The following is a 19,373-nucleotide window of genomic DNA, read 5'->3' as shown; positions in this document are numbered from 1 at the left end:
TGGATATAGTCAGTTAGCAATATTGTTATTTGTTGTAGGAAACAAAGCAGTTAAGGTTGGAAATCGCTACTGATACATCTGCTCCTGCTAGCGTGGTTTTGGTGACTTTATATCTCAGTTGACGTTCTCTGTAGTGGATTGAAGTTACGTGGTCACTGCTTGCTACAAAAAGGATGCGTCAGTTTGGCTTCTTGACTTCATACAGTGGATTTGTCCGGTTTTGGCACCATAGATGATTATGACTAAAGCCAGTATTATCCGTTACACCGGACGAACGTAAATAATGTTTAAGCAAGTAAGTTTAGTGCTTCCGCTTTGCATTAGTTTGCAAATACGATGCAATCACAAGCATTGAAAACCATCTCAAACGCACGGCCGGCGAAAGTACCAGCAGAATTGAAAGACTGATCCTATTGTTGAAATGCGTTTGTCACTGAGTCCATGTGAACTCTCGTAATTATGTTTTTTCTTTCGTCACTAGTGAAAACCAGGTGTCTGGGTTTGTTGTTTCAAAGACGGGAAGGAGACATCTAGAAATAATAGACGTATTTTGCATTACTTTCCAACCTCATGTCAGACTAATTACAGTCTGATGTCTGTAAACAAGTGACAGCAAAGGAAAGTCAATCACAATGAACCCACTGGCTGTGAGCCAGAGGAAGTTGGTGCATCAATCTGTAGCTAAACTCAGTAAACTAACGGTTATGAATAAGCATGTTGTTGTCCCTGCAAATTAAAGAAAACACTTTTTTCTTTCGATTTTCTGGGGATGTCGTGAACACGTTGGTGGAAATTGTGCGCAATAGTCGACCTCTTGATGTCAACCTGCCGGAATTCAGTGTCACTGATTAAAAAACTACAGAAATGGAAATGTTTCCCTGTTGTGGAACTCGTTTCGTTGTGGCAAAAGGGAACATACTTTATCATTTTCTAACCAAGATACAGCCAACATCTCTTCGGCAACGCTACCCAGATAGCCAAAATTAAAAAAAACTTGTTGACACATGAACCTTCACGGGTATAATTAGTCTGCTAAGGCCTTGATACAGGAACTTGAAATTTCTTAAACGCACATTAAGTTTCATAATTTCTTTAGCAAATTAAAATTCCCATGTTAAAATCGATTGATTTAAAGAAGAGAAAGTTACAGACATTTACAGAAGCTATCATAGCCAAGAAGCGCTAACTAATGACTGCCCTTTATCGCAATTAACTTCAGCAATTGTGCAAGGAAGTTCCTGAGTTAAATGACATGAAGGTATCTTCGGATTCACCAAATAAAACACTTACATTTTATACCCTTGGGATTCTGACGCTGTCAGAGCAACCAAAGTATAGCCCTTCTAACCGTCCTGCCGGTTAAAAGGTAATATTATAAGATATTAGATGCTGTATTCACTATCCGCTAACCTTTTTTGCGTCATGACTTCCCGCGTCAAATATGTTTGGATCGTGCGAAGATAGATAAAATATACCATTCAATCGCCCACGCGTTACTGTGTATCGACTGGACACTGACATCGTAGAAATCTTTCTGAGATTTTTATATGTTTGTCCGAACAGCTTTAAAACCTGTCTTGAAATAGTTTTGCTTTCTGGGTTCATGTACGATGCGTCTTTCAAAGAGTTTGTTTGTATTTATCATCGAACAAAGTTAAGTTATGATAATTTATGATAATGTTCTGGCAGAAGACAAGAACCAACGAATATCACGGTAATGCATTATGTAAATTAATTACACTTTTCATTTCCCGCTTTGTCACGAGTTTGTGGAGCACATTAGTAATTTTTGGACTATGAATTGTTCATTCCTCTCATAAGTTAAAATTGACAAATGGAGTCACAGCAACAAGGGCGAGATTAAACGATAAAGTAAATTGAAGTGCCGAGCTGTACCTCAAAAAAGAATATCAAGATAACCAGTTATGATGGGGCCGGCCAGGTTAAAAATAAAATTAAATCTTATTAAACAGAGATGGAAAGATAACAGTAAAAATGAAAATGTCGCTAAAGGTAGATAATCATACCACAATAAACTGAATACAATGGTTCCTAACGTACTGGGATACAGTTGATCAAAGCCGGGAGGTCTCAGTAGTTCAGTATCGCGCGCCTTCGTCTTCAGAACTAACCGCAAAACAAGAGATAGCGCAACAGGTATAAACAGAACCCGTGATAAACACTTATATTGTTATCAGAATAACAATACCCACTTATCTGTAACCTTAAAATAGCCAAAAATCTGTGAGTTTGCTCAGTTTTTCTTCATTCTAATCAGAAACTGCCAAGTGCGGAATAGTCAAGGTTTGCTCTTTCAGAAAAAAAAAATTGAAAAGTAGCTACAACGGGCTTTCATAAATTTTAGAAGCGTGAATTTTTAGGCGGGAAATCATCATGATTATTGAGTCAAGTTCCTTATTATTTTATGTTGATTTATGATAAGTCATGAACACTGTTTACTTGTTCTCAATACACAGGCAAAGAAAAGCGTTTCAATCATGATACCGAATAAATCTCAGAGGACGTGGGTTGTTACTATGGTAACAATCCTTTATGAAGAGAAGAAACAATAACATCATGATGACACACAAGTCAAACTTGGTACGTCAATTTGTCGTCACTAGTTAAGGGACTCCCAACCTCTTTTCTCTTACAACAATGCCGGCTCCCAATGAAAATGCGAACGAACTTAACTCATCAGATTTTGTGGGAGACTGGGCAAGAGAATATAAAAGGAAGAGACTAGAGCCTTTTACCTTTGCAAGCTTCAGTTTAATGATAGTTCGTTTTTGGTTATTTTTAGATAAACCAAAGGCATCAGGTATTTTCAAAATGACTAATGCATAATTTACGCTTTGAACACGACCACCCGATAACAGGGCTTTACAAAATGATTTCGTTACGTTTTTGCGCCATTTCGGCGTTTTGGGAAGTTTTGTCACGGTTGTTGTTAAATTAGTGGCATGTGGTGCTACTAGTTCAACTCAGTGAGATCAAAGAGCTCTATTGCTTTAGGAGGTCACGTCAATATGCATTCAAATAGCTGCTTCCTGATGTCCTGAGCAGATTAAAAAATGACTTAAAAATGAATTAATGTCTACTGAAATAAAATTTAACATTATAGGTCCGGTCAGAAAGAAACTGATCTGATACGTTACCTTCAAGTTACTATTTTGGGCGTTTTTTTAGCTTTAGGACTTTTTCCAGCTAGCGAGTCAAAAGAAAATACGTAATAACTACAAGCTGCGATATCCCATACAACAACACGCCCACTTGCTATCGATAAATCAGAACGTCAGCTTTGCTGTCACAACTTTTAAAAGATTCTTCGTTTAGGAGTAATTTAATTTCGTTTCAACGTTTTAACCACTTACGATGTCTGCACACAAAGAAAAGTTAACGAGGCTCTTATTTACATCATAAATCATGATTGTCACGTAGATTTTAACAACTCTAAGCTGGGTACGTTCAGTTCTGAGAAGTTCAGGTTTGGTTTCCGTAAATAAAAATTCAATTTTCAGAAAAGTCCCGAATGTACGGTAGTCGTATACATCTGTTGCGTAAGGGTAGGGAAAATTTAATAATTTTAGTTGTAAATCTTGTTTTTCTTTCACCGGAAGAACACTTAAAGCAGTCAATTCAACGAAATAAGTTTGTTTTTGCTCTGTCAGCCTGAGTAAACGCTAAGCAAATGACAAAATTATTTTTTTAGTTTAAGCCAAAATTTTAAAAGTGGAGTTTCTCACTTGTACGTTGGATGGCGGGAGGGTTTACCGAAGAACGCAAATAATTTGAGCAAGGTACTTTTTACTTCCTTTTTCTCTACAAATCAGCTTAGTTCAGCTTTCAAAGCTTACATTATTTTATCTTCACTTGCCGAGCGGCTGCTGTAACAGTGGTTCGGTTAACGTTATATAAGAGTGTCGGACCGAATCGATGACACTGCTTGAAACTGAAAGAGAAGTCTTCAAAACACAAAACGCATGTTCCGTTAGTTTTTATAACCTTTTCAATCGTTGTCCTTGAGCAATTTTCTCTGCAACAATTGACTGACATAAGAATGCGCTAGCACCTACACTTACTAAAGAGGGTTTTATCATTCCAATTTTTACCCGGCTATTTTAATCTTTCATTCGTCGGTTGTTGTAATTTGCTCAGTTTTTCAATAATGCCCCTTCAACGGCAATCGGTCTATACGTTGAAGCGGTGCAATAATGCGATATATGACATGCTTTTGAAATATACAGGGTTCGAACACATTTGTATGCGAAATTCAAGCCTTTTTCCACTCTTCTCAAAACCACTATTTTCTTTCTCCAGAATCAATGTTATGAGTCAAATCAAACTTCTAGAACAGAAATAATTTAAAATAGTTGAAATTTGGATGAAATTATACTAGCTGACACTAATAGCCAATTTAGCACTTTCCTAGGGCACTGCTTTCAAACAACTTCAGAATTTTTTTCCATTTTTCCCAGACTTTATCCGGCCTTATCTTTCATATTTTCTTCATAATCAACTGGAAAGCTAGTTTTCAGATTGTTACACTTTTTCAAGATTTCCAGACTCTGTACGAACGTACTCTAGTTTATATAAAGTTGAAACATCGTTTTGTTAAAGTCTTCAACTGGTTCTTTCTGCTAGAAAAAATTAAAAATGTCTGTTTCAATCATCAATATTTATTGTATTTCCAAAGGCATGCAAATTTGTTCATGTGTTTGCTCCTAGTTCTAATTGCTTTCTTTTGTTGTGACCAGACTGATTACTTAGACTTCAATCACTTTTTACGACACTCCAGTGAAAACCGCCAGGGATCCAACTAGTCGGTAACGTGGAAAGAGGCATGATGGCGCGCTCAGTAGTTTTGGTGAATGTATCATTGCAGAGAGTTATTTTCACCCAATACTGCCGAAGACAGTACACCTTTTAAAAGCACTATTTTCACTGGAGCTTTAGAACCAGCAGGTGCATGTTTTTTTTTCCATCACATTTATTCTATTGTGCATATGCCGACACATTGACATTCCAATCCTAGCAGTATGCAGGATTTTTGTCCCATGAACTTAGTTTAATGGCCTTGGCTCCCACGAGTCTCCTGTAGCTCAATAGAAGAGCATCCAAACTATTAATCGGAAGGTCTTAGGTTCGACTCCTGATAGGAGCACTCAGGTTTCTTTTTTCCCGAGTGTGCCTGTGTGTCATTCACTGAATATTACATCATTCTCATTGTTCTGTTGTTCGTTCTTTTGTCCTCCCAACCGCCCCGCCGGAGATATCACCTTTCCCTGCTTTAGTTAACAGAGCCTATTAGTGCTGCGACTGAGAGAAATATATCTTTTTTTGTTACAAAAACGTTCAAAGTTACAAAATCTCTGCGCGCCTAGAAAATGAGAATTGGCAAAATCGCGAAACCTTCCTCTCTCGGCTGCGCTCAAACCAGGAACAAACAACTCTCCCTTCCCCGCTATCAAATCAAACCATCATCATCGATCCTTATTTCTTTTCAGTTACTAAGAACCCTTCATGGTTCTTGGAGGTTCTCATTCTCGTTTTATAACGTGCTTAATGAGCGCGCCCTTATCACTGACCATCGGTACTGACAGTTTATGACAGTGGTTGATATTCTCTTGCATGGCATATTTCGTGTGATTGGTTTATTTCAGGTCATGTGATTCTCTCTTCGTCTCCATCAGGCTGCCAAAGATGCTTCCTTATTTGGAACTGGTCTTACTTTTCATCAGCCTTGGTTATAAGAAGAGCATTGGCGTCAGTAGTTGTCGTGTAAGTTTCTCAAACCAAGGTCACGTCCTAGTCGGTCACGTGATACGAACCCTGGAAAAGAAGACTTTTGAGAGTTGCACCTTTTCATGTGAACTGGAGCCGCAATGCTACAGCATCAATTACGTGGCATCGCGCAAAACATGTGAACTGAACAACGCCTCTAAAGATTATTTCCCAGACGACTTGATTTCAAGAAAGGGAGCGTTTTATATGGAAATGGTGATACGCGTTTATCAACCTTGTGGGAGCATGCGCTGTGAGAATGGAGGAACGTGTGTCATCAGTCCCAGCGTACATTGCAAGTGTCTTCCAGGATTTGGTGGGCTTCGTTGTGAAAGTATGAACATTTTTATCTTCCTTTCAGTTGCGACGCGGTTTCTAGAGTAACATTTTGTGTATTCCAAAAAAATAAGGAAACGACTAAAACGAAACTGTGCTTTCCCCTTTGCCGAGCTAGTAGAAATCCAAACAACAGACATTTTGGAAGAAAAAAATACAAGACAGATTTGGAACGTATCCGAAACAAAACGAACCTAACATTTAAAAATTTAAGAAGCTGGCCGCAGGTCAGCAGTGAATTTTTCATGATCGCGGCAAAACAGGAATAGTTGTTGTTAATTAAAAAATGACTCGAACTGAGTAGTTTAAAAGTCAGGAGTAATCCTGGTTCGGTAATTCGGTTCAAACCTTCCCGGTCTCGCTGAGCATCTGAGAGATTAGAGATCCCACCTTAAAAAGGAACGAATAAATTGAGGCGTGAGCTGAACAGCTCTGATCAGAAGTCTGGCACTGACTTTTCGGACAGCAGTATCGCCCTATTCCCAATAAACCTCACCAACTATGTGAAGGGAGTTACAAACTCCTTGGGATATATCAAGTTTGTAATTTGTTTGTAATAAATAGAAAATAAAAATAAAAGAGAACTTTGCTTTTTTCTAGATGTGTCAGGTGTGCAGCCTCTTGGAATGGAGAGTGGCGCAATTGCCAATAGTAAGATTACAGCTACCTCAAGAGAGGACGGTCACGAGGCCTGGAAAGGACGATTGAACTGGAATTCCAGTTGGATGCCTGACAAGAGAACAGACAGTGAGCCGTCCATCGAAGTGACGTTTACAGAAACGAAAACCGTTGTTGCCATAGCAACGCAAGGTGCACCTAACGCTACTTGCTGGGTGAAAAGTTACACTCTTCAGTTGTACCACTCTGGTACATTGATAACCAAGGTAAAAAAAAAAAAGCAAATTTCGTAAAATCTTTTTAGTTAAAAGTGTCCTAATGTAAGCAACGGCTACTTTTGCAAACAAACAAAAAATAAATAAATAAATAAATAAATAAACTTCCAGGAAATCCATCAAGTAACACCGATTATAATTAGGGGCATCTTTGCACCTCTCATTACTTCAGTTCACCGTAACCTTATAGGGGTCAGTTAGGGGCCTTCATGGGACGCTTCATTAATTATTACATAACCTAATGACAGAATACAAAAGCTCATAATATAGCCTATCTAATCCTGGATAAGACTACTGTAACTGGATCACCTACTGATCCAGATCTTTGTCACAAATACAGCAACTTTAACTGGATTTTTTTTTATCAGAGTTTTACTATTAATTGAATCACGCCTTGCTTCAGTAACGACTCTTATATAGTACCTCGCTCATAACAAATGTTCGTGAAGCACAAAGAGAGAACTTCAGCGTAAAAGAAAAAGGCACAACAAGTTTTTCAGTCACTATTTCAAGGGACAAAGCAAGACTTTACAATCAAAATTTCGTTCCTTTTTCTGTTGCAACTAATTGCTTCTCTTGCTATCTGCAGCTAGTCATACGTATCTACTGATTAAGACTAAGACTAAGGAAATTCATAGAGAGAATGACAATTTATCTTGCGGCCATAGTAACATCTCCACACTGTTATATTCTTTTTATTTTTCACAGAAGTTTCAGGGGAATGAAGACCAGAACTCAGAAGTTACTAACGAGTTAAAGCCTCCAATCCTTGCTGACTTGATACGCATTAATCCAAAAACATGGCATTTGTGTATAGCATTGAGAATAGAGTTGTTTGGTTACTAAAATAATCAACCCAACAGCAAAAGCTAGACAGAAAGAGAGGAGAATGGCTAGTTAAGCATGAGAGTGCCGGAACGTTTTGATCTGTTGATCTTTTTTAACCGGAAAAAGCCGATTTAAAAAATGGAATCCTTCATGTAGCCCATAGCAAGGTGTCCTTGCTCTTGTTTCTTTGTCTGCGCAAAGCCTAGGGTATAAGCTGGTGACACTCTTGGGGTTTTATAATATTTTTGTTCAATCTTGTGATGATACTTTGAAAGTGCTTTTAAAGCCATAATGTTATTACTACTTGGGTTACTGATACATCACCTTTAAAGTGTTTTTGTTACGCAACTGATTATTTTTAAGCGGATATCCATCGTGATAAAGCCGATTTTAGTTTCATTATGGTAATGCACTAGACACTTTATTTCAACACAAGGAGAAAATCCGTAAAGCTCGTGTATATCATTACAAAACTTTAAAAAAATAAAGGAACTGCTCAAATAAGACAAGTAATACTCGCTGTTGAAGTTTTTATTACGTTTGACGTAGAAAGAACGCACTCCTAATACAGATTGGAGTCGAGATTGTATGGGACAATCAACGAATGAATGGATCTTGGGACGCGTATCTGGCACCCCCCGCAGATTTTGCAGGGGCGGATGACATCATCACCAACTTGGCAAAGGAGAGAGAGCCTGGGATCGGGATCATCGAATGGTCTCGAACTATTACTACATTGTAGTTTATGGTGGTTGCGCTTGGATCAAACTTTATATATTATGAGGCGCCAGTTCGCTTAAAAACAATTAAACTAATTACAGGTAGGATATTCTAAAGAGCTAAGAATTGCAGATAGCAAATTCTCAAAGTTAAGTTTCAAAAGTTCGTTTAAAAAGTAAGGTCTTTACGTTTAAGTAAGTAAGTAAGTTAGTATGAATGTACACTTTATTTTATAAGGGTTACACGTGACAATAAATGGAGCTGGTAATCCTGTGGCCCACAGAATCATAATACAAAAGTAAAAACTGTGCCATTTACACAACTTCATGATCATAGCGATTATAGATATCTTCAATGTTCAGTAATTTTTTTTACCTTATTCAGAGCTAGGAGTTTATAAAGTTAATCATTGCTTTGGTATTAAAGATGTTGTTGTTGTGATTGTTACTTGACGTTATTTATAGAACTCCAATCTAAGGCCCACGCAACCAAAGAAGGAAAATGGATAAATTTGTAAATATGTGACACCGATAAGGTGGCTCAGTCTCAGAGGGTGGTACACCACTGTATCTCTGTCTGTGTTCCCGGAGAAGGTCTGAAAAATGAAATGAAGACATAACAGGCTAGTGTTAAAATAAAAAGTTCCAGAGACAGATGAATTTGATACATGCTGACTGCCTGTTTGTCTATAAAATCATTTAGATTTCTGACACCTCAGTTTTTGTAAACGTTGCCTAGCAACCTGACACACACCTACCAACCCAACATAAGATTCGGAAACCCTGCTAGTTTCAAACAAATGCTTTTGCAAGAAACTTTTTTTTGCTCCCCTGTTGAAATTATCCTCTTTCTAAGTCTCCTAGTCCAGCTGAAACAATTTCTACTGCATACCTGTGGATAACCTGTGAAATTTGAACTCTGATCCACTTTATATCGTAGTTTGAATGACGTCACCCAGCAGTCCTCGTCCGGGGCCCCTTGAGTTGCTATGTAGGTTATATTCACGGGTGAATAAAATTTTACCCGGTAGACTGGGGCCGGGTCCTTTTTATCTGGTTTCCAGTTTCCTGCACCGTTAAGCCTTCCTCTCCAGGCCTCGTGACCGGCCATGGCTGTACTCGACGTCAGCTGACCATCTCCTATGACATTATCGTCTTCCACTCCTAAGCCTTCTAATAATACAACTTCACAAAAAAGACATGAAAAAAGTGAAAAAATGTTTCTAAAGCTTGTAATAGGCAACCGGTTTGATTTATATCGCCAATCATTTGCTCACGTCTCAGACAAACAAAGAAGTTTAGTTTAAAGGGTTTAGAGGTCACTTCCGTGGGTTGTGATTGGTGGATTTCTATCCGTGAAGTTTTATTATGTTTTCAAATGTCTATTAGTTGCCTTCGCTATCATGATTGATGACTTTATACTCATCTAACACACAATCTTCGGTTGTCTTTTTCGGTTCTAAAGTTTGCCAGTTATTGTAATGCGTTTTATGTTTGAATCCACTAATTCAAGAAGGTAACAAAGTATATCTTTAAGATAATTTGTTTAATAGTAGTCAGGTAAAATCGCAGTCGCATGGCAGGAGCTAAACCTAGTTTCTGTAGCATGAAGCAACCAGGAGTATTTCTACCCCCCCCCCCCCCCGGATAATCAGTGTGGCCGGACTAAAGTTTCAATGTTGTCTAAGGATAAAACACAGTAATGCAGAGACCAACCAAACCTCGAACCACCGACCGCCCAGGAAACACTTTACCACCGCTCCCCTTCCACCAGCAGTCCGTTAGAGACCCTCCCCTCCCCCACTAACCACTTACTTTGACATGTGGGACCCTTGAATCCTGTCAGGCATGCGCACGTTGGTTGTGGCAGTGGATAACATGTGCTACCATGTTGACAGTTCAGCCATTTACATGGATCAATCTCTCTACTGTCTTTTCTGATATTGTGGACATAGATTGTGTCTTTCTTCTCTTTGAGATCACGAGGAAACATTTCTTTGCTGGCTTTGTTGAATTCACATTTCTTGTCTTTCGTGAAGAAGTTGACGCTGATGCATTTTGCGTCAAGTTCACAATGGTAAGTGCACTTCTCAAAACTGGTGTCTGAAATCGTTTTAATCACGTGACCAGTCAACACGTGGTTAACAACAGGCTTAAGAGTGCGACACAGGTGAGCAGTGTGAAAGGAAAGTAGAACAAAGAAGCTGGTTGCCACGAGCATCTGCTGCAATGCATGAAAATCGGTTAGTTTCCAGACTTGCTGGTTTGCGCATGCTCGTCAGTGCCATTGATGCTCAGAGCAAGATTTTGTGACCAGTTTGGGTTCCTTTTCGTTAAGTTTTCAACGAGATTTAATCTCTTGTTCCTAAAATATAGTCGTAATAGTGGACTGAGGTTTCCACAGAACAAGACTGAGTGACCAACTTAATATAATATTATATTTGAACGCAGTCTCAGTCAGTCCTATTTCTTAGTGAAATTTATTGCTTTTCAGGAAACAGAAAGCAGAAGACGATTTAGCTTGGATACATACATAGCAATTGTAAAAGCGTAAAAATAAATGCGTCCCTAGGCCTCCAAGGAAGGAATTCAATCAAACAAATGCTGTGAAAATAATAATGCCAAACACCGCACTACAAAACACTTTAGTCCTTTTCACGCAACTACAAAGTGTCATTTTCAATTTACACATCTGTTCTTATCAATATTTTACACTATTATCTGAGATTATTTACTGAATGCGAAGCTTCACCTTTTTGTTATTTTTGCCTATTATATAAATCGCCTGTTACACTAAAGGCCGCTAATGCTTTTCCTAGCAATTATTGAATCGTTGTATTTCTGGAAGTCGACCAGTAATAGGGACCGAAATTTTTATGCCTTGAATTTCCCCTTTCTATGAGCAAACAATATTGACATTCTTACCATCTCGGTGTTGGAGGACTTTCAAGACAGCAACCTTTTTTTCTGAACTTCTCAATAACCGGTTGTAACTAAAACATAACACATAAAATCGAAAGGATTTCTTATCTCACGAGGGTCTCCGTTTTATAACGATCGTATCTTCGACCTTTTTGTCGGTATCGCCACGCTTCTATTACCTTGAGCTTCAAATAACAGTTTTCAAAAGATGGATAATTAAAACTCAAAGTGTTTGTGTACAGAACATAACCAGTTTTATTGCTTTTAATTCTTCAAACTAAGATAGATTGACGGAGTTAAAGGGCCAATAAAATGAAAAAATTATAATTAAAATTTGACACAGCAAGGAATACCAAAGACAATTTAAACTGTTTGAAGTATCAAGTGTACACCATTAAAAACTGAACTTACTAGTCTTGTGAAAGAAACTCTGAATGTACGGATTCATGAAAAGAGTGAAAATGAATAATGTCTCATATTGACATAGCATATAATTCCGCAAATTAAACGACGCGAATATTGTTCCATCCTAAATTACACATCAGATCCAGAAAATTTTAATTGTAAACGTTAGCAATAACTGAAGTTAGTACGAAAGAATCACACGTTTTGTAGCAAAAGAAAAGATTATGAAAATACGAATCTTACTTAAATTATGACCTTTTTGTCCTTCTCAACGTTAATATTCATTTTTCACCGTTCCTGACACTAACATGGTTTAACGGTCGTCCTGATATAATTCTATTTATTCGCTGAACGCACTAATCAACTAATGGATAAAAGCGGGTGAATTTCTTTGTATATGTAATACTTTATTGCTGCACGGTGCATTTTACATGACTTTGAGCCAAACAGTGCGCACACTAGGGGACAGTTTTATTTTTTGACTACGTTATACAATAATTCATTTTCACAAAACGTTCTGTCAATATTTCCCGCCGTCTTCTATATTATGTGTCACCAAGTCAGTTTAAGCATGTCCGCCCCCTATTATTATCTCATATTTCTGTCCTTTTCCCTTTCAATTTGATTTGAGAGCCTGAGAACGAGACTGCAGCTAAAATAGTTCCCAGTCTGCGGTGAGAAAATTACAAGTCGTGGGAAAGCATAAGAAGGGTACGGCAACGAAGAGCAGCAAAGACTCTTCGTCAAGTCCTCAATCCTACCCCCATCCCCCACCCCCCCCCCCCCCCCCGTAAATCAGGACATATTTATTCAGCTTTGCGGAAAAAAAGACGGTGCAGAATAATATGTCTTAAATAAGGAAAGAACACATAGGCAGAAACTACACCGGAACAGCCAACCTTCCGGTTCAAAGTTTTAAGCGTGTCTGAAAAAAAAAAAGCCGGACTAGCCGCTCTCCATCCAATGTCAGAGTTACTCAAAATTCATGCAAGACTTAACTTTATATCACATCCGTAGAGTTCAATTCGTAGAGCAATTCTTCCATAAAAGTCTGTTGGTATTATACGTATTGCTACCGCTTCAAAAGGATTTACTATCTTGTTTGTTACTACAGCATACTGGTCTTTGTTGCCTTTGAAGTTCTGAAACAAAGGGAAAAACTGGTGAATTATTGGGATAATTTTATTTATTTAGGAACTGAGACAGATTTTGTTCGAACATTTGAGTGTGTCCTTTAGTTATTGTAAGAACCAAGGAGACAAAAATGTTTCCTATTTTGTTAACAAAGAGGTTGAGGCAAATTAAAGACAAAAGATGGACCACCCGGTTAAATAAAGGCTCCCACATTCAAGAAACTGGATTCAGATTAGACAAAAGCCAAGGCCTGGGCATAGTGTACCGTGCACTGTACCTTTGGCCACTGGACAAAGTTTTTTCACTCATTCATGGATTTTCCTTACTGTTTGCCATAGATTTCGTACGATGTTAGTATGGAGAAATTGTTTGAACATCAATGCATTTTATCTTTGATGATCATTTCATGACCTGAATATTTAATCAAGTAGTCAACTGTAAAGAGAAATGAGTCGCTGGTCAGGGCGCCTAGTCACGTGACTAGGGCTTGAAGGGTTAACATCCTTTTGACAACTTTAAGTTAAAAGCCGCAAGGTTTGGCTATGAGAATGGAAGTCTATCGAGGGTTGCAAAAGCTATCAAGTGAGTCGCCCCAAATCGGGGGTCCTGGATTTCTTATTTTGGACGGCCTACCCTCCGCAAAGAGCTAAGGACATAACGGAACACACATCGGCAAACTCCCACGGCATGTTACTGTTTTTTGACAAACTGAAGATCTGAAAGAAAGCTATAGAGTGTTGTCACATGACGTCACAACGGCCATGTTGGTGTCCCAAAACTAAAAAATGGCGGCCATGTTGGTGTCCCAAACTAAACCTCTGGGAATTGAACTCTATTTTTATGCAAATACTTTCTTTTGTTTCAGTAAACCAATATGGCCAGTAGTCACGTGAATGAAAACACTCTATAAGCCCTGTAGGTGTGCGTGCGCGCACATCAAGTAATTGAGAGCTGGTGCAGACGTTTAACAGATTTGTTAATGTTCAATTGCCGTGCATGAGTATTTACTTAGACTACTTACGACTGTCTGGTTGTTTTCCGTATATTTTTCGAGGGACAAGGCTCCTTTCTTCTTATACATGACGTAGTATTTCTTGACCCACCAGTGGTCTTTTCCGTTTCCTTGCGTAGCAATGTGTGTGATACGTTTTGCCTTCGGTTCAAAGCTCACCTGGAACCACTGTTTATTGTTGTCCGTGTTTGGAGTCCAGCTATCTCCCGAGCGATGAAGCCTACCCCAGGCCTTTCTACTATTGGTATGCGTAGACGATACACTGATCATGTCATTTGTTATCGACCCATCTTCCATTCCCAGTGGGTTAGAACAGGCTGTTGTGATGTTTGAATACAAACAAGAACAGTCAACATTAGCAGTTATAGTGAATACGTTTCACCTAACTCTAAAAATTTTAGAGTTTACCTAACTAACACATTAAATAGAGAATTAAACAAATTGTCAACCTGGTTTGCAGCAAACCGGCTCTTCTTGAATTTAGCCAAGACTAATTTTATGGTATTCAAGCCCTGGCAAAAGAAGCAATCCTTTGAATTTCAAGTTTTCATAAATGAGCAGCCTATCCTTCGTGTTTCTGAGACCATGTTCTTGGGTGTTTTACTAGATGACAATTTGACCTGGAAATCTCATATATCCTTAACAGCAAATAAATTATCCAAATCTATAGGTATTATTCATAAATCTAGGTTTTTTCTCTCTACTCACTCCCTTCGTACTTTATACACTTCTATGATCCTTCCATATTTATATTATTGCAATTTAGCTTGGGCTGGTACCTATAAGTCAAACCTTCAAAGAATTGTAACCTTACAGAAACGTGCGTTAAGAATAGTAAGCAATTCCACATACATTGCCCATACTGGCCCTATCTTTAAGGAACTTAAACTCTTAAAATTTCATGATATCCATTCGTTTCAATTAGGTTTTTTTATGTTTTCATTCAAAAACTCTACACTCCCTTCCAAATTCAATAACTTTTTTTTACTGAATAGTCAAATCCATAATTATAATACTAGGAATGCTCAGTCCTTCCGCTTGCCACTGTGCAGAACGAACACCAGGAAGTTTTCAATTTACTTTCAAGGTCCAAACTTTTATAATTCGCTAACTTCTGACATAACTAGTTCTCCCTCCTCCGCTTCTTTTAAAAGAAAGCTTAAAGAATTTCTTCTTTCTAGGTATTAACTTCTGTAAGGCTGTAATTCTTAACTAACTTACTTAATATGTGTGTGTGTACGTGTGCGCGGTCAAAGTTAATTTACCATAAGTCCATATTGTAATTCTAATATAAGATTAGTTAAGTGAGGAAGCCTGACTTGTTATAAGCTTCGTGGTTTCTTTCAGGTTTCCTCGCCATTTATTTTCTTTCTTCAATTTTTTTCTTCATTTTTTCTTCCCATCTGTAAATGTTGTGTATATGGCGAAATAAATATTGTATTGTATTGTATTGTAGGGGCTTGTCCTCTGTAACCTGGTTCGTTTTAACACCTAGGGGTAGGTAACTTTATTTAGACACGGTAATTACTTCAGTTTATAGCCTATAGTTTGAAAACATACCTTATATTTTAAATAGGAATAGTTGCATTGTTTAGGGAGATATATGAATTTTTCAAGCTTTCCCCTTTTTTCTTTGATCACTTATTAACCAGAAAAATGCATTTAAAAAAATATGAATATTTACGACACTTGTAATCTGACGACAAGCTTTCATTCACGAAAAAATTCTTAGTTTCTCTCTCCAAGGATGTGGCACTGGAGAACAGCAAACCTTTTTGTTTTTCCCATGTACCTGCTAATACATACTGATCTTTTGCAATTTTTGTAATTTTGAGTGTTATTCTTAGGTAAAATTATTGAAAATACTCTAAAAACAATGTTTAAAGATGTTTTATTAAATAAAAACATAGACTTACAATCATTTTGACACGTCGTATTTCCTTCACAAACACACCTTGTTGCTAAGGATCCTGGTACAGGCACGCAAGTCCCAAAACAGGGTGGATTTTGATCTACACACGGTGTGTAGTCACGTAACACCATAGTAAGATACAAGGCGCCTTGTGTCGGAAGTACGTCTCTGGGATACCATTCAGCTGTTTTGTTGTTTAACTCGCATCTTTTTGAAGTCGGGTAATAGTTAATACTGACGCAGTTTTGAACCCTTTCACAGCTGGTGACACAAGTTTCCACTCGTTTACCTTCAAGGGTAGAGATCACGTGACCTGTGAGCGCATGCTCCGGAACTGATTTTGTAGTGCGGCATATACCATCTCCAGGGGTTATTTCCCAAAAGAGTATGCCCAGGAGTAAATAACTGGTAACTCTTAAGAGCAGCATGAATTGTAAGTGTTGGCCTATTGTGAAAATATCAGCAACAAAGTGATCAAACTACGATGCCCCTTTTGTTTGAAAAAGGTTGTTATTCGCAACAAACGCAATTAATGCCAGCCTTGTTGATTCTCAAGGGAATGGGCCAAAGGAGGAGAAACAGGTCAGAAAAGAAACAAATTGCCCTGCTCTGATTGGTTGAAGATCGCTTACTTCGTGTGTTATTGCGTCAGCACAAACACAGACTGACATATATTGACAAGCAATATTCAAGTAATTTATGAGTTTAATATATTTTTGCCAGACTTCTGTTTCATTTCAATCCTGGACATTTACATGAAAAAGTGGCAAAAGTCAAAGAAACCAACTCACTGCTTCACAGCATAGCAGTCTACCGTGAAAGAACTAATAAGGTCGGCTAACATTGAACTACAATTGATGTCAAAAATGGGGCTTGCGGTTGACCATTCATATCCGTTTTTATTTCACAATACCGGACGGAAGCAGATTTTTTTGTCGATTGATTAAAATATTGTTTACCAAGCAACATTACAGCGTGTTTAATCTGTGGTATTTGGTTCTTGGTATAATTAAATATATCATTTGATCTCAGTAAGGTTTATCAGAAAATCTCAATTTTTTTTAATATTTACCACAAACAGTAAATTCAATTTAAAAATTCGAATTTAAAAGTAAAAATTGTAAGATACAGCACATGCAAGCGGAAACAATCTGACTTTTCTATCGCTTTACTATCTAGACGTAATTTTTAATCAGTGGCAAGAGCATACTAAGAAAAAGAAAGTCTGAGTCGAACCTTCGACTGAGCTACAGTAGACTCGTCGGGCCAAATTACAGGTCATGTGACAAACATCCTGCATACTGCTAGGATTTGAATGTCAACTGAGCTGTAGTAGACTAGTGATGGGAAGATCATATAGGTTCCACTCTTGTTGGGAGAACCCGGATTTTCTTTTTCCGAGTATGCCTCTGTCACTGACTGAAAAAATACATCAATCGTTATTCACCAACAGTTATTCATCAATCGTTATTCATATAATATCTCATATTTATACTGTCATACTGACAAGCAGAGGAAAGTAACGTTACTTTGCAATGTTTGAAACTTGATCTCAAGTTTGTGAAGCAAGTAGAAGGACTAAGATTTTTCTGATAAAACATCGAAAAACAACTTTATATAGAGCATGTTACCTACATATCGGTGCGCAATACAGTCGTTTTATGATTCTCTTATTTGCATAAGCAATTCGTTAAGTATAGATACGAACTGGTTTTGTGCTGTTTGGCTAAAAGATTATTGCTAAAAACACACATGTACGCAGCACATTCAGAACTACAAAATTATGCTCGAAAGTCAGTTTTAAAATAATTATCGCAATAACAAGGGAACAAAACAGCACTTAATTCTCTTACATTTTTCACAGAAAAACAGCCAGAGAGAGAGAGTTATTAAGATTTAAACAAAAGGATGACTTCAAAGTAAGCATAAAAATTAATAAGTCGTACCTGGATTCAATCCTATAAGTTTTTGACTCAGCAAAACCATCAGAGTACTTCCTATACTGGGGCTATTTCGTTCTTGCGTGCGTCGTTCTCCTTTGAGCGATCCCTTCTCTTGACATTTAAGTAGCAATACGCCATTCACCGGGTAGCCTTGTTTGCCGTATTTCACACATTTGTTCCAGCTGAATTTCTCCGTTAAAACTGATGTTTGTGTAGCAAGCTTATGATATAACATGCCCGACGTTGTCTCAGCAAATATTGAATTTCGGTTGCCAGTCAACTTCCCAGGAAAATAACCCTGACTCAACATCTGTCGCACACGCTGCGTCGTTTTTAGTTAAGTGGACTCCCATGAGTGCATAAAACATTTTTTAAAAATATTAAGATTCCGTGAAGTGTCAAAAAATATGCACAGAAAATACTACTTTGAAGGAAGTTCTACCATTCATGACTCCTTAAAAGAATCAAAATCAGAAGAACCTTATCAATAACACTACTGACCATGCGCAAGATATCATTCAGAATAGCCTTCATTCCTTGTTCTATGCATTTTAGGATTTCATCCGCGGCATAAAAAGCTAGAACGACCTCGCAGTTGCAAAGAACATCAAATACTTAACAATTATTCACCGAAGTGAAGGTGAATAGTGATGGACATCACTTTCACCGACACTGAGGTAAATAATTGTTTTAGTATATACCACACAAGCCGAATAACTAGTGGACCAAAACATTATTTTACTTCTGACAATATACCGACAAATGGTATGAAATTTTAAAGAAAAGTACTATTCACTTGTGTGGTATATACTAACACAGGATAGCACTGCTCGGTAGTACTATCTCAATGTCATACTAACTCTAGGACTTCGTCCGCAGACTCAAGACTTAAACCATAGCAAGCATCACCATAGGGAAGTGCTCAGTCAGCAGTTTTCATTTGAATGGTCACATTTTAGGATTTCATCCACATTGAAAATCTAGAACCGGCTTGCATAGAATGTTGAAGTACAGAAAAGTACTGCTCAATAGTTTGATTGAGTGGTAACACCCTAAGTTATCAGTTAGCATAACATTGTTATCATTCACTCCTACTCAGTGGGGTGAAACAGTCCGTATCCCTTTAATAACTAATATCACTATGAAAATTCCCCTTTCCATACACCCAATATCAAAATGAAAATTCCCCTTTCCGTACATTTATAATATAACAATACCCCAAGCAAGCAAGCGAAGCAGACTGAACGAAAGCTTCCGGAGAGATGGAGCGACAAAAAAAAAAAAACCAAACAAACAACAACAAAAAAAAAAAAAAACTGGCACACTCTCACTTTTTTGTCGCTCCGTTTTGCGCTCCACGACTTCACGAGCCTCGCGCTCGATGTCTTCTTCTACGATGTCTTCGGGCCACTTGCCAGCCTTAATATCAAAATGGCTGAAAAAGAGAGAAAAATACACTTTGCCGGAGCGTTGTTCCATGACGAT

At 37.9% G+C, this 19,373-nt stretch overlaps 4 protein-coding genes across 7 annotated transcripts in view; 1 reads left to right on the top strand and 3 right to left on the bottom strand.

Moving 5' to 3' along the window:
• LOC146449716 (retinoblastoma-associated protein-like) overlaps positions 1-1,632 on the bottom strand; it is a 30,536-nt gene extending 28,904 nt beyond the window's left edge. The window contains exons 1-2 of one of the 2 annotated variants that reach the window (XM_085101666.1): positions 1,476-1,630; positions 1,291-1,352 (exon numbers count right to left, since the gene is read on the bottom strand). The gene's annotated coding sequence lies outside the window, so the exon portion shown is untranslated. Of the gene's footprint in view, positions 1-1,290; positions 1,353-1,410 lie in introns of both variants that reach the window. The other variant, XM_085101667.1, reaches the window with a different exon arrangement.
• A 3,070-nt stretch (positions 1,633-4,702) lies between these two features.
• LOC146449715 (lactadherin-like) lies at positions 4,703-7,859 on the top strand. The gene is made up of 4 exons (XM_085101901.1): positions 4,703-4,965; positions 5,694-6,118; positions 6,721-7,004; positions 7,722-7,859. The coding sequence occupies exons 2-4, from the start codon at positions 5,704-5,706 to the stop codon at positions 7,857-7,859; spliced, it is 837 nt and encodes a 278-aa protein (XP_084958027.1). The 5' UTR covers positions 4,703-4,965; positions 5,694-5,703.
• Positions 7,724-12,677, bottom strand: LOC146449714 (lactadherin-like). Of its 2 annotated transcripts, none has more exons than XM_085101671.1 (4): positions 11,486-12,677; positions 10,376-10,784; positions 9,453-9,745; positions 7,724-9,156 (listed from the first exon to the last, which is right to left on the bottom strand). In XM_085101671.1, exons 1-4 carry the CDS (start codon positions 11,486-11,488, stop codon positions 9,016-9,018), a joined length of 846 nt encoding a protein of 281 aa, XP_084957797.1. In that variant the 5' UTR covers positions 11,489-12,677; the 3' UTR covers positions 7,724-9,015. The 2 variants fall into 2 exon arrangements, with proteins under 2 accessions (XP_084957797.1, XP_084957798.1); XM_085101672.1 differs by having other exon boundaries at positions 10,376-10,781.
• Positions 12,678-12,707: 30 nt separating this feature from the next.
• On the bottom strand, positions 12,708-18,662 carry LOC146449713 (uncharacterized). Of its 2 annotated transcripts, none has more exons than XM_085101669.1 (4): positions 17,892-18,662; positions 15,950-16,390; positions 14,043-14,350; positions 12,708-13,029 (listed from the first exon to the last, which is right to left on the bottom strand). In XM_085101669.1, the coding sequence occupies exons 1-4, from the start codon at positions 18,196-18,198 to the stop codon at positions 12,871-12,873; spliced, it is 1,215 nt and encodes a 404-aa protein (XP_084957795.1). In that variant the 5' UTR covers positions 18,199-18,662; the 3' UTR covers positions 12,708-12,870. The 2 variants fall into 2 exon arrangements, with proteins under 2 accessions (XP_084957795.1, XP_084957796.1); XM_085101670.1 differs by having other exon boundaries at positions 14,043-14,323.
• Positions 18,663-19,373: the final 711 nt, after the last annotated feature.

Source organism: Pavona decussata, unplaced genomic scaffold (assembly GCF_977016875.1).
Source record: "Pavona decussata unplaced genomic scaffold, jaPavDecu1.1 SCAFFOLD_602, whole genome shotgun sequence".
NCBI lineage: Eukaryota > Metazoa > Cnidaria > Anthozoa > Scleractinia > Agariciidae > Pavona > Pavona decussata.
Note: the sequence above shows the minus strand (reverse complement) of the source record. Positions and strands in the feature narration are given on the sequence as shown.

Coding starts and splice junctions, on each gene's coding strand:
- LOC146449713 (XM_085101669.1), bottom strand. CDS start 18,198: ATGTTGAGTCAGGGTTATTTTCCTGGGAAGTTGACTGGCAACCGAAAT. Junction 14,351..15,949: donor TACGACGTGTCAAAATGATT/GTAAGTCTATGT, acceptor ACATCACAACAG/CCTGTTCTAACCCACTGGGA. Junction 13,030..14,042: donor CGGAAAACAACCAGACAGTC/GTAAGTAGTCTA, acceptor CCTTTGTTTCAG/AACTTCAAAGGCAACAAAGA.
- LOC146449714 (XM_085101671.1), bottom strand. Junction 9,746..10,375: donor CAAGGGTCCCACATGTCAAA/GTAAGTGGTTAG, acceptor TTTTTTGTGAAG/TTGTATTATTAGAAGGCTTA. Junction 9,157..9,452: donor ATTTCACAGGTTATCCACAG/GTATGCAGTAGA, acceptor TTCATTTTTCAG/ACCTTCTCCGGGAACACAGA.
- LOC146449715 (XM_085101901.1), top strand. CDS start 5,704: ATGCTTCCTTATTTGGAACTGGTCTTACTTTTCATCAGCCTTGGTTAT. Junction 6,119..6,720: donor TGGTGGGCTTCGTTGTGAAA/GTATGAACATTT, acceptor GCTTTTTTCTAG/ATGTGTCAGGTGTGCAGCCT. Junction 7,005..7,721: donor CTGGTACATTGATAACCAAG/GTAAAAAAAAAA, acceptor TATTTTTCACAG/AAGTTTCAGGGGAATGAAGA.